At 52.7% G+C, this 17,565-nt stretch overlaps 1 protein-coding gene across 5 annotated transcripts in view; it reads left to right on the top strand.

Annotated features, from left to right (window-relative positions):
* The window catches only part of DGKD (diacylglycerol kinase delta), a 119,432-nt gene that overhangs the window by 98,912 nt on the left and 2,955 nt on the right, over window positions 1-17,565 (top strand). For all 5 annotated transcript variants that reach the window (XM_055291023.2, XM_063645276.1, XM_055291022.2 and 2 more), the window contains 11 exons: window positions 903-1,013; window positions 3,032-3,128; window positions 3,357-3,464; window positions 4,421-4,534; window positions 5,915-6,049; window positions 6,347-6,498; window positions 8,515-8,626; window positions 8,988-9,080; window positions 12,647-12,766; window positions 15,564-15,681; window positions 16,897-17,027. In XM_055291023.2, the coding sequence (XP_055146998.1) occupies window positions 903-1,013; window positions 3,032-3,128; window positions 3,357-3,464; window positions 4,421-4,534; window positions 5,915-6,049; window positions 6,347-6,498; window positions 8,515-8,626; window positions 8,988-9,080; window positions 12,647-12,766; window positions 15,564-15,681; window positions 16,897-17,027 (1,291 nt within the window). The remainder of the gene's footprint in view (window positions 1-902; window positions 1,014-3,031; window positions 3,129-3,356; window positions 3,465-4,420; window positions 4,535-5,914; window positions 6,050-6,346; window positions 6,499-8,514; window positions 8,627-8,987; window positions 9,081-12,646; window positions 12,767-15,563; window positions 15,682-16,896; window positions 17,028-17,565) is intronic.

Genomic DNA, 17,565 nt, shown 5'->3' on the forward strand with positions numbered 1-17,565 from the left:
GGGAAAGGGAAGGCTTGTGCTGTGGGGCTGGGATGGATGTTTTCAAGTCATTTTCCTTTTTAATTTGGCAACAGCTTTGATTGTAACTAGGGATGTTCGAGAAATGTTTTGAGATCCAGAGTTGAAATGGGTGAGTTTCTGTGCCATAAACATATCTTCAGGTTTGGTGCTGCCGGTGGAGTGTAAGATGGGCAGCTGCTGTGGGGAACAGTCCAGCAGCTCCGCCAAAGGTTCAGCCCAGAGCTGCCATGTGACCAGCAGGCGCAGAACTGCCAGGCCATGTGGGATTGAACTGAAAACATGTTCATGCTAGAAGCTGTATGCAAATGTTCCTAAATAATAGCCAAAACGTGGAACATCCCAGTGTCCGTCTGCTGATGAGCAGGTCAACAGATGTGGGTTAGCCACGCAATGGAGTATTATTTGGTAATAAAAATGAAGCGCTAACACATGTTATAACATGGATGAACTTTGAAAACATCGTCCTGAGGAAGAGAAAGGAGCCAGACACAGAGCCCACGACTGCATGATCCCATTCCTGTGAACTGCCCAGCAGAGGCCTCTCCGTGGAGGTGGAAGGTAGATGAGAGGCGCCAGGGATGGTGAGGATGGAGAGTTAGTTGCTGATGGCAGGAGTACAGGCTTTCTCTTTAGGGGGATGAAATGCTCTAAAATCGATTATCTAGTGATGGTTAAGTGACTCTGAATATACTAAAAATAATTGAATTGTACATTATAAATTGATAAGTTATCTAGTGTATATCTTAATAAATCTCTTACCAGAAAAAAAAAGAAAAAGTTATCAGTTTTGCCCCAAGGAAGAGAAATGCTGAGAGGTTGGGAGTCTGAAATAAGACTGCTCAGCAGGGCTGTTGTAATTGATTCAAAACTCACCTTTGCAGAGAGTATTACACGGAGAAATGTGTCATGAACAACTATTTTGGCATCGGCCTGGATGCGAAGATATCCCTGGACTTTAACAACAAGCGCGATGAGCACCCAGAGAAGTGCAGGTAGGTAACAGGCTCAGGAGCACGTCTGTCCTTTGCATCTTTGTGGCTTCTCCTTCCAGACAGTAGCAGATTTCTGGAGTCAGCAGGTTAAAGAATGTGCAGAATGCTAAGGCGGGGGCAGAAATGGAGCCCAGATCGCCTTATCAGAAGCACGGGTGCTTTCAGAGATGGAAGGGAAGCACCTCTCGGGCTGGCCAGGTCAAGGGAAATTCAACATCAGAAAACCAGTGATGGTGGTCATTGGAATGGCTGCGTCTCTTAATGAGAGCCCCAAGTCCGTGATACTACAGAAAAGCGGCAGGTGTGCGAAGCTATTGCACCTATAGCGTAAGTGCGCAGCATTGTTTGTGGGAGGGTCTGTGTGTTCATCACCACCCTAGCTGGCCCTCCCCCATCACACCGAGCCTGCCCACGAGGCCCTTGAGTCCAACCTCTGCAGGAAGACGGCGGCGTGGGAGCCCCAAGGGGCATCACTGGGGGTTTCAGTTTTTTTCCCCTAAAATTACTGGATCCTCAGTCCTGGCCTGAAGAGAGGATGGAGAAAAATGAGAAGGGTCCCTCCTCTCAAGCTTTTCTTCCTGGCCTGACGTAGAATTCCCTTTTGTCTGTGAAACACAAGAAGTGAGGGAGAAATGTCTCCCTCCCCACCCCACAGTAATAATCAGAGAGGCCATTCAGCTTTGACATGATTGGAACTACAGAGAGGGAGAAATGAGTGTGGGGGTTGATGGTGTTTGTGCAGAGAACAGTCCTTGACCCAGAAGCTGGGAGACCCTTGCTGGAGTCTTCGTCCACTGAGTCAGGATCGGCTTGAATGAACCAAGCCACGTGGGCCCCTGTGGCCTCACCCTCCTCATGGCGTCACTGCCACCTTGTGGGGAGCCATGCTGACACCTGAGGGGCCAGCTTTAGTCATTGCTCAGGTTATATGTAGTTGGAAATGTCTAGGAAAACAAAAGCATCAGAACTGAAAGAACTTTTGAACTCTGAGGCTCTTCCATGCAGGAGAAAATGGCTCAGGGGCCCCAGGGCCATATCCCTGTACAGCACAGGATGGTGACGTCAGATCATTGAAAAATCCCTATTAGTCCAAAAATCACTGGGAAAAGTGTGAAAATACACATACTTTAGCAGGGTAAAATAAGCAGTTGAGGAACAGGGGCATGCGTAATACATTTCTAGAGCCTTGGAACCCTCGTCAAACCTCTCTGGAGTTTGTATTGAGAGCTTTGAAAAGTTCTCCTGAGAAAAATTCCACTTCTACAAATGTCATTGGAAATTTCTGCAGAAGTCATTGGAAATGTTGGTTGAAGTAGGTACGAAGGGACTCCTAGTGTGTCATTTACAGAGCTCAGGCATGGGGCGGAGGAGGGTAGTCAAGGGGATTGGTTCGATAAGCTGTGGTAGAGCCGTGCTTCGCTGAGGTTGGCCATGTCTGCAGAGAGCGCGTGGCGACAGAAGCATTGCCGGCGCAGGGTAAAGTGGACCAAGTAGATCGTGAAACTGTAGACAGGTTACTGCAACTGGAAATTAATATGCAAAGAAGACTGAGGAACTACATAGCAGCACTTGGCATTTGTCATCAGCGCGTGTGGAGGGTGCAGACAGGTGCTGGATTATGCATGGAGGATTACGAGGAGTGTCTTCTCCTTGGTGCTTTTCTATATTTTCCAGTTTTTCTGTGGTAAGCATAATTTTTTAGCCAGAAAAAAAATGAGGATGTGTAGAAGTTTTTTATAGGGTTCTATAATGTTTTAACTTTATTGATTTCCCTTTCAGGGTATGATTGCTTTCTTGGCAACATGTTACCATTGAGCAAAATGTCCTGTTGGTGAAGGTGTCTTTCTATGCATATCTGCGAACACAAAAATGTGTCCTTCGGATGTTACTGCTGTAAATGATTGCTAAATGTAGCTGATTTGTGGGTCAGATGCTATTCCCAGCTTTCACAGAAATGACTCTGGTTAACTGTATGAAGAAAGCCCATACCCGTGGCAAGTCTTTGCTTCTGTTTCTAGGAGCCGAACCAAGAACATGATGTGGTATGGAGTTCTTGGAACCAAAGAGTTGCTGCACAGAACCTACAAGAACCTGGAGCAAAAGGTCTTGCTGGAGGTGAGTGGAGGAGGGTCCTTGTCACCTGCAGGCTGGCCTCCATCCATCAGCAGACTGCCAGGCTTGTTGCTTCTCCTGTTGACTATTTCCTCCGTGCACAGGGACTTGGCCTGGGGATGCCCTGGCCACGGCTGTGCTCCTGAGCCCCTGGCAGTGGGAAGCTGGTAGAGAAAGAGCAGCTGACTCATGCCTTTCTCTTTTCTTTTGTTCTGTGTCTCTGCTGCTCAGTGTGACGGGCGACCCATCCCACTCCCCAGTCTTCAGGGAATTGCTGTCCTTAACATTCCCAGCTATGCCGGAGGAACCAACTTCTGGGGGGGGACCAAGGAAGATGATGTATGTATGGGGTGTGGGCGGCTGTGCCTGAGCTCAGTGGGGAAGAGCTGTGTGAGAGCAGGGAGGTGTTCTGCTGTGGCTGGGGTGGATCCAGCTCTTCCGTTGTGCCAACAGTGGGGCTGCCGTGGAGAACAAGATAGATAGGGTCCCCCACCCAGCTCATCGTCTAGAGGGTTGAGCAGAGCAGATGTGTCAGTGAAGGTGGTCAGTGAGGGTCTGTGGTCAGCAGATGTGGTCAGAGGCTGTGACGTGGAAGGAGCGTCAGGGAAGGTGTCTGGGAGGCCAAGACCTGAAGGATGACTTGGAATTGGCCAAGTTAGGTGGGCAGAGGAGAGGGGGAGGCTGTTCCAGGCAGAGAGAATTGCACAGATGATGGCTCAGAGTCAAGACAGGGCAGGCACATGGAGGATGGGGGAGAGGTGCCCCGACTGCAGTGGGCAGCAGGGGCGTGGAGAGACAGGAGAGGTCTGCAGGGCCTGGGTCACGTTGGGCCGTGTGAGCCGGGGAAGAAGTTTGGAATTTGTGTTAAGAACTGTGGGAAGGTGTTGATAGGTTTAAACCTGGTTTAAACCTTCCTTTGTACGTAATAGCGAATAGAAGTATTCAGCGCTTCCTGCACACGTGGTGTGTGCTGGCCCCAGCCCTGGCACTCTGCAGTGTTAACTCACTTGGCCCTACTGATGGTCCTGGAGGAGCGTGCCGTTAGTTTCCCCATTTTACACATGAGGAAATGGGGGAGAGAGAGATTCGGTAACTTTGCCGAGGTGAGAGCTGGGATTTGGTCCCAGGCAGCTGGTTTCAGGTCCTGCAATATGAAGCCCCTCAGGAGTGCAGTTACCTGGTAACTTCCCGTCAGCTGGGAGGGGCTTACCCCTCAGAGGGAGGGAGCGAGGGTAGGGGCGGCCTGTGCGCGGGGATGTGTGGAGTGGTGGTCAGCTCTAACGTGTCCCTTGCAGACTTTCACAGCTCCGTCATTCGATGACAAGATTCTGGAGGTGGTCGCCGTGTTCGGCAGCATGCAGATGGCCGTCTCTCGAGTCATCAGGCTGCAGCATCATCGGATCGCCCAGGTAGTGGCCATGGTCCTGGGGTGCCTGGCCGAGTCCCCAGCCGGGAGTGTGCTAAATTCTGGGACAGCGCATGGAGCCTGGGAGGGTGGGTGCTTTTCAGGGCCATGTGGGTGCCTCATGTCCTGTTCTGGACAGCTCGTGGCCCCACTTCCTGGGCCAGAGCCCTTTCCCCATGCTGTGTTTGACGGTTAAATTCTCAAGATAACTCTTTCTAATTTTTTTTTTTTTTTTGAGACAGAGTCTTGCTCTGTTGCCCAGGCTGGAGTGCAGTGGTGCAATCTCAGCTTGCTGCAACCTCCACTTCCCTGGTTCAAGTGATTCTTCTGCCTCAGCCTTCCGAGTAGCTGGGACTACAGGTGCCCACTACCATTCCCAGCTAATTTTTGTATTTTTAGTAGAGGCAGTGTTTCACCATGTTGGCCAGGCTGGTCTCGAACTCCTGACCTCAAATGATCCACCCACCTTGGCCTCTCAAAGTGTTGGGATTACAGGTGTGAGCCACTGCACCCGGCCAAGATAACTCTTTCAAAGTGTATATCCTGCTTGAGCCCCAGCCTTGCCTGTCCCCTCTGAGGTGGGATGAGATAGAGCAGACCCAGGCTGAACTCTGCGTGTGTCTGCAGCTGTCAAAGCCGCAGCTGGAGGTGGGGACGGAGCCCGTGGCTCTGGTGTGGGGTGTGGGGGATTTCCAGCTGGGGCCCTTGATCGTGGTTCTGAGGCCGAGTGGTGAAGGGCTGGGGGTGCCCCCATGGCTTATTTCTGACAGCAGCGATGGGCTGAGGGCAGTCTGTCTGTGAGGATGGGGCAGGGCTGTACCCAGGCACAGGCACTGGGGCCGGGGAGGGTGCTGATGACACCCACTGGCTGAACCCCAGCCTGTGACTGTCTAGTCTCTTCCAGCACTCTGTCTACCCTTAGCTGTAGGCTGCTTGAAGTTCACAATTTTCACTCTTTGGCAATGTTTGTTGTTGAAAAGGAGGAACAGGATGATGATGGATGGCTCGTCGTCATCTGTTGTGCCATCTACTCTTTTCTGGGGGTGTTTTCACGTGGCAGGGGCCCAGTGGCTGCTGGGAGCTACAACACCCCCGCCCCTGGGTTCTGACACCTGTTGTCTCAGCACCAAGGTCTCCTGCACTGACTGCTCAGTGAGAGGATGGGGCAGGATGGGGCGGGACAGTGGGAGAACAGACCCTCAGCTCAGTGACACAACAGCAGAAGGCTAGCTGTAGGCGGAGCACTATCCCAGAGGCAGAGGTGGGGTGTCCTGCAAGGCAGGGACGGGTGTGTGGAGCAGGAAGGTCATGGTGGTGCCAATAGCACTTTTAAACCCCTGGGGGTTTTGGCTCAGCATGAGTGATGGCTGTGATGTCTGCTCAGTGTCGCACGGTGAAGATCTCCATCCTTGGGGATGAGGGCGTGCCTGTGCAGGTGGATGGAGAGGCCTGGGTCCAGCCGCCAGGGTATATTCGGATTGTCCACAAGAACCGGGCACAGACACTGACCAGAGACAGGGTAAGAGCGGCCGCCCGCGGAACCTGGGTGGGGTCCAGGGCTCACCTGTGGGCTCTTGTGTGCACTGTTAAGAGCTGGAGCTTTTTGTGTTTTGTTCTAGGATTTTTTTTTTAAGACACAATGATTAAGCTAATAGGGCAGTAATTTCTAGGACCATCTCCTTCCCCTAATGTTAAAAAAAAAAAAAGTCCCATTTGTCCCTTTCTAGTTGTGATCTCGTTGGCATCCCCATAGTGTCTGTTGCAGTTAGACGCATGCTTCAGAGCAGCAGGTGTAATCGGGCTTTCGGGTCCATAGGCATTTGAGAGCACCCTGAAGTCCTGGGAAGACAAGCAGAAGTGCGAGCTGCCCCGCCCTCCATCCTGTTCCCTGCACCCGGAGATGCTGTCGGAGGAGGAGGCCACCCAGATGGACCAGTTTGGGCAGGCGGCAGGGGTCCTCATTCACAGGTGGGCTCCTGCCCCTCTGCGTTGCGCATGAGCCTCCCCCGGGGTCCCCGGGACTGCGCTCTTCCAAGGCCCCTGGGGCGTGGAGCTGCTGCTCCTGACTTGGGGGGTCTGCATTACCCGTGAGGGCCGAGCCTGTTTCCGTGTGCCCTCAGCTGTGGCTCATTTCCCCAGTGGTCTTTCAGAACTAGCCTGGAGTTTACATGGCTGGAACCTAAAACCCACTGTGATTTTCAGGGCCACTCATTTAAAACCTGCCCTGGCTCAGCCGGGCGCAGTGGCTCACGCCTGTAATCCCAGCACTTTGGGAGGCCAAGGTGGGCAGATCATGAGGTCAAAAGATTGAGGCCATTCTGGCTAACATGGTGAAACCCCGTCTCTACTAAAAATACAAAAACAATTAGCCGGGCCTGGTGGTGGGCACCTGTAGTCCCAGGTACTCGGGAGGCTGAAGCAGCAGAATTGGTCGAACCCCAGAGGCAGAGGTTGCAGTGAGCCGAGATCGCGCCACTGCACTCCAACTTGGGCGACAGAGCAAGACTCTGCCTCAAAAACAAACAAACAAAACAAAACAAAAAAACTCTGCCCTGGCTCCCAAGGGCAGACCGCTGACAGCTGCCTTCACTTTGCCCTCGTTTACCCTGAGAACAGGCTTGCTCTTTCTTCTCAAGTTTACTTTAAAAAAAAAAAAAAAAAAAAAAAAAGACAATTGCTAGGGGCATTTCCTCTCACCTGCCTTCTAGAAACGCCCTGGAGCCACTGTGTCCCTCGTGGTGGGTGGTCAGCATTGGCTGCCATCCCTGCTCCTCACCTGCCCTGTGCGGGTGCCGCCTGGGAGTCCTTCCCAGCTGGCACGTGTGGTTCTTCACCGGTGCGGGACCTTCCTGCCTGCATTCTCCTCCCCGTGGCCGCACGCTGGCTGGTGCCCTGGTGTCCCTTTCTTGTTTCCCCTGGGCTCCTTCTTCTCCTGGCTGTGGACAGGTGCACCCATCGGTTCTGTGCCCGGCATGCTGTGTGCCCTTGCAGGCAGTCTGCCCAGCCCTGGCGTGCAGATGGATCATCTGTGCCAGCCTTCGGCTCTTGCCGAGCAGGTGGTCGCTGTCCCAGTCATCACCGGCGTTCCTCGCTCTGTGCTTCCATACCGGCTGCAGTCCTTCCTGGCGCTGCATTCTCTGCCCCAGGAGTTGGTGCCACGGCGGCCCCTGTCCTCGTCTCTCCCCCACCCCACCCAGATCAGTGATGGGGCTGGAGGACTTCAGTTCAGCTAATTCCTTGCTGTGCAGTGGGCTTCTGGTGGCCTCCCCTGGAAGGCCATTATCCTGTCCCCTCAAAGCCCATGGTGGCCCCTGTGGCCTGCCTGGCAGGTGCACTTGCACAGCTCTGCAGGAAGCCGCTGGCAGTGGTCTGTTTCCACAGGGTCAGGACAGGTTGGCCTCGCTGCCTCTGCTCGCACTGCTCCTATAGTCTCTGCCCCCCCATCTCACCTGCCTAGCTACGTCTCAGCCTCCCTGGGACCTGGTGTGACTTGTGCTTTCACCGTCTTCCCTATGAGGGCTGCTACCTGGGGTCTCGTTCAGAGCCCATCACTACACCAGGATTGTCCTGTTCAGATGAGGGTCCTTTTGTCCCCAGGGAGAGACCGGCCAGTTACAGGTTCCAGCAAGGCTGTCGGGATTGTGCCTTACTGCAGCAGTCTCTGCAGTGGGCCTGTGCACACTGCCACTTGCCCACTGGCCGTTTTACAGGTTGCAAACCTCATTTTGTACATTTCTCTCCCTGGAAAATCTTGGATTTTGACATCAGATTTCTTGTGTAAGCCCTCCCATTTGCTGTTGGTCGTCCTGTGCCCAAGCTTGTGACTGAACGGTCGCTGGGCTGAGCCACGATCCCTGTCATCCTGCTGGGTCGGCCCTCCACATCAGCACTCCAGGTGGTACCTGGGCCATGTTCAGATGCATATTGTGAAAGGCTGCCCTTCTGTTAGGCCTGACATTTGCCCGTGCTTCTCTTCCTCTCTAGTATCCGAGAAATAGCTCAATCTCATCGGGACATGGAGCAGGAACTGGCCCACGCCGTCAATGCCAGCTCCAAGTCCATGGACCGTGTGTATGGCAAGCCCAGAACCACAGAGGTAGCTATTCTGGCCTTTTCTGTCCTGGCTTCTTCTCAGTGTCTGCCGCCCTCGGCCCTCCCCTTGCATGTTCGACCCCCCACCCCTCCCCCCCGTGCATGTTCGACCCCCTGCCCACCCCCCCGTGCATGTTCGACCCCCTGCCCACCCCCCCGTGCATGTTCGACCCCCTGCCCATCCCCCCCGTGCATGTTCGACCCCCCGCCCATCCTCCGTGTGCATGTTCGACCCCCCCGTCCATCCCCCCTGTGCATGTTCGACCCCCCGCCCATCCCCCCTGTGCATGTTCGACCCCCCGCCCCTCCCCCCCGTGCGTGTTCGGCCCCCCGCCCCCATGCATATTTGCCTTGGTTTCTCTTAGGGGCTCAACTGCAGCTTCGTCTTGGAAATGGTGAATAACTTCAGAGCTCTGCGCAGTGAGACGGAGCTGCTGCTGTCTGGGAAGATGGCCCTGGTAAGCTGGTGCCCCGGGGACAGCAGGGCTCGGCCTGTGTGTGAAACAACTGCTGTTGCCAGGTTGCTGGGCACAGAGGGCAGCACACTTTAGTCCAGAGTTCCCAGTCTTAAGGAAGGGGCTGCAGAGGTCATTTGGTTTGTTGTGCAGCTGGTGCCCACCCCTGCTGGCAACCCTTCAGTTAAGTTGTCTCAAGCGTGTGAGAAGCGCTTGCAGCAGAAACACCCCTGTCGTAGTGGACAGAAGATGCTTTTCTCCCCTGGAAGCCTGTAATGCAGAGTCCTGCTCCTGCTGAGAGCTGGCCACACTCAGGCACCTTCCACGCTCAGCCCTGCAAAACCGGCTGATATGTCAGCCCTGGGGCAGCCGTGGGGCTGTTACTGAATCACAGGGGCTAGAACAGGGAGAGGCCTGAGAGACGGACTGGCCAGCCTTCTGGTTTTAAAGATGAGGAGGAGGAAGGGGCTTGCTAAAGATTCGGCAAGCGGAGAACCGCCCCAGGTGTGGTTTCCCAGCCCTCCACTCCGCACCCCACTCACCTCCTCACTCCACGCATCTCCTCACTCCACACGTCTCACTCCACGCATCTCCTCACTCCACACATCTCCTCACTCCACACATTTCACTCCACGCATCTCCTCACTCCACACATCTCCTCACTCCACACATTTCACTCCACGCATCTCGCTCCACGCATCTCCTCAATCCACACATCTCCTCACTCCACACATCTCACTCCACGCATGTCACTCCACTCATCTCACTCCACACATCTCCTCACTCCACACGTCTCACTCCACACATCTCACTCCACACATCTCACTCCACACATCTCACTCCACACATCTCACTCCACACATCTCACTCCACACATCTCACTCCACGCATCTCACTCCACACATCTCACTCCACACATCTCACTCCACGCATCTCCTCACTCCACACATCTCACTCCACACATCTCACTCCACGCATCTCACTCCACACATCTTACTCCACACATCTCACTCCACGCATCTCCTCACTCCACGCATCTCACTCCACACATCTCACTCCACGCATCTCACTCCACACATCTCACTCCACACATCTCCTCACTCCACACATCTCCTCACTCCACACATCTCACTCCACACATCTCACTCCACACATCTCACTCCACACATCTCCTCACTCCACACATCTCACTCCACACATCTCACTCCACACATCTCCTCACTCCACGCATCTCACTCCACGCATCTCACTCCACACATCTCACTCCACACATCTCCTCACTCCACACATCTCACTCCACACATCTGACTCCACACATCTCACTCCACACATCTCACTCCACACATCTGACTCCACACATCTCACTCCACACATCTCACTCCACACATCTGACTCCACACATCTTACTCCACACATCTCCTCACTCCACACATCTCACTCCACACATCTCCTCACTCCACACATCTCACTCCACGCATCTCACTCCACACATCTCACTCCACACATCTCCTCACTCCACACATCTCACTCCACACATCTCCTCACTCCACGCATCTCACTCCACACGTCTCCTCACTCCACACATCTCACTCCACGCATCTCACTCCACGCATCTCACTCCACGCATCTCACTCCACGCATCTCACTCCACACATCTCACTCCACACATCTCCTCACTCCACACATCTCACTCCACACATCTCCTCACTCCACGCATCTCACTCCACACGTCTCACTCCACGCATCTCACTCCACGCATCTCACTCCACACATCTCACTCCACACATCTCACTCCACACATCTCACTCCACACATCTCACTCCACACATCTCCTCACTCCACACATCTCACTCCACACATCTCACTCCACACATCTCCTCACTCCACGCATCTCACTCCACGCATCTCACTCCACACATCTCACTCCACACATCTCCTCACTCCACACATCTCACTCCACACATCTGACTCCACACATCTCACTCCACACATCTCACTCCACACATCTGACTCCACACATCTCACTCCACACATCTCACTCCACACATCTGACTCCACACATCTTACTCCACACATCTCCTCACTCCACACATCTCACTCCACACATCTCCTCACTCCACACATCTCACTCCACGCATCTCACTCCACACATCTCACTCCACACATCTCCTCACTCCACACATCTCACTCCACACATCTCCTCACTCCACGCATCTCACTCCACACGTCTCCTCACTCCACACATCTCACTCCACGCATCTCACTCCACGCATCTCACTCCACACATCTCACTCCACACATCTCCTCACTCCACACATCTCACTCCACACATCTCCTCACTCCACGCATCTCACTCCACACGTCTCACTCCACGCATCTCACTCCACGCATCTCACTCCACACATCTCACTCCACACATCTCACTCCACACATCTCACTCCACACATCTCACTCCACACATCTCCTCACTCCACACATCTCACTCCACGCATCTTACTCCACACATCTCACTCCACACATCTCCTCACTCCACACATCTCACTCCACACATCTCCTCACTCCACACATCTCACTCCACACATCTCCTCACTCCACACATCTCACTCCACGCATCTTACTCCACACATCTCACTCCACACATCTCCTCACTCCACACATCTCACTCCACACATCTCCTCACTCCACACATCTCACTCCACACATCTCCTCACTCCACACATCTCACTCCACGCATCTTACTCCACACATCTCCTCACTCCACACGTCTCACTCCACACGTCTCACTCCACACACCTCACTCCACGCATCTCCTCACTCCACACATCTTACTCCACACATCTCCTCACTCCACACGTCTCACTCCACACGTCTCACTCCACACATCTCACTCCACGCATCTCACTCCACACATCTCCTCACTCCACACATCTCACTCCACACATCTCCTCACTCCACGCATCTCACTCCACACGTCTCACTCCACACGTCTCACTCCACACATCTTACTCCACACATCTCCTCACTCCACACATCTCCTCACTCCACACATCTCACTCCACACATCTCCTCACTCCACGCATCTCACTCCACACATCTCACTCCACGCATCTCCTCACTCCACAGAAATCCTCACTGTACGCATCTCCTTGTCCCACGCCTCCCCTCGTCCCACACGTCCCGTGGTCACACGCATGTCCTCACTGCACACCTCCTGCTGCCTCCTGCAAGGCACGACTGCTGACCTTGCTTCCCACGGCATTTCCACTGCTTGGCACAGGTGAATGGCTCTGACCCCCTTTCTGACAGAGGGACACAAGCAGGTCAGGTGTCAGCCTTGCTGTATGTGAATTCATCGTTGACCGATGGAGAGTTTTATTCTCTCACCAGCACTACTTAGAAAGTGAGGTTCTGGGTTTGGTTCCTTTTCGGGTGCTCTGGGACTTCGTTTCTGGAAAGTGAGCTCCCTGATCCGAGCAGAGCAGAGCCCTGGGATGGACTTCACCCGCCCCGGGCCTCGTGCTGATCAGCAGCACACACTCTCTATTTCTCCCTCCCTCCGCCTGGAGCAGCAGCTGGACCCCCCTCAGAAGGAGCAGCTGGGGAATGCTCTTGCTGAGATGGACCGACAGCTCAGGAGGCTGGCGGACACGCCTTGGCTCTGCCAGTCCGCAGAGCCCGGCGATGAAGAGGTATGTGGCTCATAGGGCTGTGCCTGGGTCTCCCGGACATGGTGGCTCTCACCTGCAGTGCCTGTGTTCCTTGTGACCCGTGTGGCTGTGGGATCAAGATGGTGTCGCTCTGGCAGCCCCTGAGGGGCCTTCTCCAGACTTCGCTATTAAAATGCTCTTTAAGGCAGGGAGGGACAGCAGGTAGGAAGGAGTTCAGGGCTGGGATTAAGAGTGCCCCTTGAGGACCAGGGACCTGTTGTCCTCTGAAATAGAACTGCAGGGCTTCCTGGACAGTGGGTAGAAAGAAGGCTGAGCCCAGCCCCACAGCCTCCCTCGAGGGTGGAGATGCATCATCGGATAAATGGCAGCTTTTTGGGATCTTGCTGTGGACAGGGTGCAGCTGGTATGCACCACTCCCCACTCACACTCTCTTCCTGTGTGAACAGAAAGACTCCAGCTCGTCACAGGTCTGGGAGGGACCCGAGGACCCAGGGCATAGCAGACCCTGGGGTGGAGTCACATTCTTCTGCAGGGAGTGCTGGCTGAAGGAGTCCTGGAGAGGGCCGTGTCTGGACAAGGACAAACCCCAGCCTGTCTCTTGGCTTCCCTGCTTCAGAGATAGAACACAAAGGGGCCATGAGTAAAGCTCATCTTGGGCAGTATAGTTGCAGAAGGCAAATAACTGCAAGACGCCAAACCTGGGCACCCTTGCCCAGTGGGGTTTGTGAGACCTGTGGGCAGCAGTAAGGCGAGGGGACAGAGGTGGGCAGCTGCACAACAGCACCCTCTTTCTGGGGCCCTGGGGCGTTTTTTGACACATGCAATCCTTTCATGGGAAGCTGACTCGGGCCCTCCAGCTGATGGATGAAACTCAGCAGCTTCTCAGTGAGGGCACTTGGGTATAAAAGGACAGGGCAGGCTCCTCAAAATCCATTAATTCATTGTAAAGGTGATAAAAAAATTTTACCCAAAATTACAAAAATAATAATACACAACGATTCAACAGATGTAACAGTGACCTAGCCCTATAATACCAGATTAAATTAAGGCCAGTAAAGTGGGCAGTGAAGTGAGAGGCTGGGAAGAGGACATGGACGGGGGGAGGAAAGCATGTTAAATTCCTCCTCTTCCAGTGGAAGAACGTTAGAAACAACATTCTTGACTTTCATACTTGGAGAAATACAGAGTCAGTAATGTTTTTAGGGTCAAGAGTGGTGGCTCGCACCTGTAATCCCAGCACTTTGGAAGGCCAAGGTGGGAGAATCACATTAGCCAAGGAGTTCAAGATCAGGCTCGGCAACATAGTGAGATCCTGTCTCTATTAAAAAAAAATTTTTTTTTTAACTTAAAGGTAATTTCTAATAGAGCTGAAAAGATTTATATCTTCCAAATTGCCACCAAAGACAAAAATAAAATACAATTTATATTGTAAAAGAAAATGACCAGCAAGGGTATCGCTAACAGCATGAAATAAGATAACAGAAAAATGACATGGCTTTCTCTTAAAAGTAAATTCTCAGGTTGTGTTTAAAAAGAAACCTAACCATATATTGCTCACAAGAGCCCTGTTTTTTTTCCTCATACTCCTAATAAAAATTTATGATACAGAAAGATTAAAAATAATTAAAACACCATAAAAAATCCAAAGTAACAATATAAAAATAAAATTGCATATGTAAGACAATAAATGATAAAAAGAGGATCACTTTATATTGGTAAAATACAATAATTGTTATGTATAGTCATAAACTTACAACAGTTATAATAGTCATGAAACTGTGCCAAATAATAAGCATCTAAATTAGCTATTCAAGACTATGTTTTTTATTTCCCTAACTTCATTTTACTATGCTCCAAGCAGTGGTCTGTATGTTACTAGTCCTTTGAAATGTATTGAGGTGAGACTTGCCTTATGGCCCAATAGGTGGTTTTTGTAAACGTACCTTGTGTGCAGTTGTGGTTACATCATTCAGTTCCTCCTGAAGTTTTTTTTGTCTTCTTGATACATCAGTTAATTCAAATACCGTAATTGTCGATGTCTCAGTTTATCTTTGTGGTGATGTGTATTTTTGCTTCATGTATTTTGAGGCTATGTTATTGGGTACCCGTAGGTTTTATCATTATATAATGATCCTTTTATCTTTAGTAATTCTTTTTATCTTCAAGTCTACTTGCTCGCTATATTTTTTCATAGTTTTACTTTTAAGCTTTATTTGGAGTGTCTCTTATAAAGAGTGCATCACCGAGCGAGGCAGTGTTACCTCCGTGCGTCCCCGGGAGTGCTCTGGAGAGGTGGCTGCTGCCAATGGCTGTCAAGAGCAGAGGCCGAGCCCCTGTGTGGCTCCGCTGCTCACCCTTCCTCTGCTTTTCTGCCTTAGGGAGTGGATTGCAAGGAAAGAATGCAAAGTGCAGGAAGAGTTTTCGTTAGATAGATACTCGTAATGCTAATAATCAAAGCCCAGCAATCCAACACTAGAAGATTGGTTAAAGAGGTTATTTTAATAATTCTTGTTTAGATACTGATATTTATGATATTTTCAAAAAGTTTTTAAATCTCATGAGAAATGCACGTGTAAAGTGAAGTAGAATATGATAAAAATAGACACTATGATCACTTTGAAACCACTTTAACAGTCACTAAAATCAACAGTAAATACAAGAATCAATAAGGGAGAGAAGCCCTTTCAGGAACAAGAGGTCTCTCCCAGCTCCCCCTCGTCTCAGCCCTGCCTGCCCTCCCAGCCTCTCTGGTGGAGATGGGCATGAGGCCGTGACCAGTTGCAGCCTGATTCTCAGTATTTCTCACTCTCCCCAACAGAGTGTGATGCTGGATCTTGCCAAGCGCAGTCGCAGTGGTAAATTCCGCCTCGTGACCAAGTTTAAAAAGGAGAAAAACAACAAGAACAAAGAAGCTCACAGTAGCCTGGGAGCCCCGGGTACCTGCCCCTCTCCCACGTGTTTCTGGCCGTCCAGGCCTGCTGGCTCGGCTGTGTTCTCCTGGTCTCTGCTTTCTCCCTTGGCCTTGCAGCTCCTCCCTCTTGGTCCCTGTGCTGTAACCCCCAGTCCCACAGCCACACTAACCTGTTGGTAGCTGCAGCCCTCCACCCTGCCTGCCTCCCCTCTGACCGTTGTCACACCCGGCCCTGACGTGCTCTCTGGCTTTCTGCCTGCCCTGAGTTGGGGGATTCGAGGTGGGGAGGAAGACAGCAGTGGTGACAAGACAAACTTGGAGACACAAAGCTCTGGACTCAGGCCGCGCTGGGGCATGCCCTGCCTTCTCCCTCCTGGGCTGCTGGTTCCTGATAAATCGATGCATTGGCCAAGGTTCCTGTGCTGGGAAGCCCAGGCCACCAGAGATTGTGGGTGATGAAATCAATCGAATATGGTCCTAAAGGACATTGTTCCTTTGGGTCAGTAAATTGGAGCTAAACTCTCTGTCTGAAGGATCAGCCCTGAGTACCCAGGCCATATCCAGTGCTGTCAGGGGCTGGAGAGGCCTCCAAGCCTGGATATTGGGACTGGTGTTTGCCGCCAGTCAGGGCAGCTCCAGTGGGTTTTTCTTCTTTGCATGTTTGTCCAGAAATTGGGTTTCTGTTAATGATGGTAGCCCTGACTATATGAATTGAAATCTCTGCTTATCTCCCCTCCTGCTATGGTCCAGAAGTGAAATTTAACCCTTCTAGAAGCTGGAGGAAAAGCTGGCTTTGGCCACAATCATGAGGACATTTCCCTCATATTTGGTGGTGGTAAATCCCTCCTGGGACATGGGGAAATGACCAGAGGCTGGCGGCCCACCTGGCAGGAACAGATGCCAGCTCTGCTGCAGCCATCGCCCCTTGAGCGGGTGGCACTCTGCCTCTTTCTGCACTGCTGGTGGGTGGTGCTGTTGGCTGGGTGATGGGTGCTGGCTGCCAGAGATGACTCAGGTGCCCGCTGCTGGGCTCTCTCAGGCACTGGCTGCTGCTGGGCTATCTCGGGTGCTGGCTGCTGGGCTATCTCAGGCACTGGCTGCTGCTGGGCTATCTTGGGTGCTGGCTGTTGGGACGTCTCCTGTCCTGGCACTGGGCTCTCGGGTGCTGGGTGCCGGCCGCCGCCTACCTCGCACTGGGCTCTGGGCACTCACTGCACTCATGCTTTTCCATCTCCGACAGTTCACCTCTGGGGGACAGAGGAGGTTGCTGCCTGGCTGGAGCACCTCAGTCTCTGTGAGTATAAGGACATCTTCACACGGCACGACATCCGGGGCTCTGAGCTCCTGCACCTGGAGCGGAGGGACCTCAAGGTACTTCCATAGGTGTCTCCCTGGAACCTGCACTTGGGCTTGCACGCAGCTCCCTTCTCTTCCATCCTCTCCCCCGACCTGGCCATGTCTCAGCATCACGATTCTTCTCAGGCCTTCATGTATACCTCAGGTGGGGGCGGCTGTGGTCCTCACCTAGGCAGTGATGCCTCCACCCACCACAGCCAGAGGAAGCCAGGAGCAGACATAATGGTGGCAGAGCCTTGGTTATCTTAGCCTACTCAGACAAGGACTGTCTTCGTGTTAAAAACCCTATGAGGGGACACAGCCCCTGAAGCACAGTCACACGTGACTGTCCCCATGCTGCTCCTGGGCGGGTGCTGCCACTCGTCTGCAGGGAGCATTGGGAGGGGCTGGTTGAGTGCCAGGCCTCGGTCTATGCCAGGCCTCACGCCACATTTTGCAGGGCCATGTCCGTGCCCAGGTTGGCCTCAGTGGGCCACCCCTGGGTGTTGAGTCACTGTCTGAATCCCGAGAGGGTAAAAGGCCACTGTGGGCGTCCTGGACAGTGGCTCTCGTG

This window comes from Symphalangus syndactylus, chromosome 8 (assembly GCF_028878055.3).
Source record: "Symphalangus syndactylus isolate Jambi chromosome 8, NHGRI_mSymSyn1-v2.1_pri, whole genome shotgun sequence".
Taxonomy (NCBI): Eukaryota; Metazoa; Chordata; class Mammalia; order Primates; family Hylobatidae; genus Symphalangus; species Symphalangus syndactylus.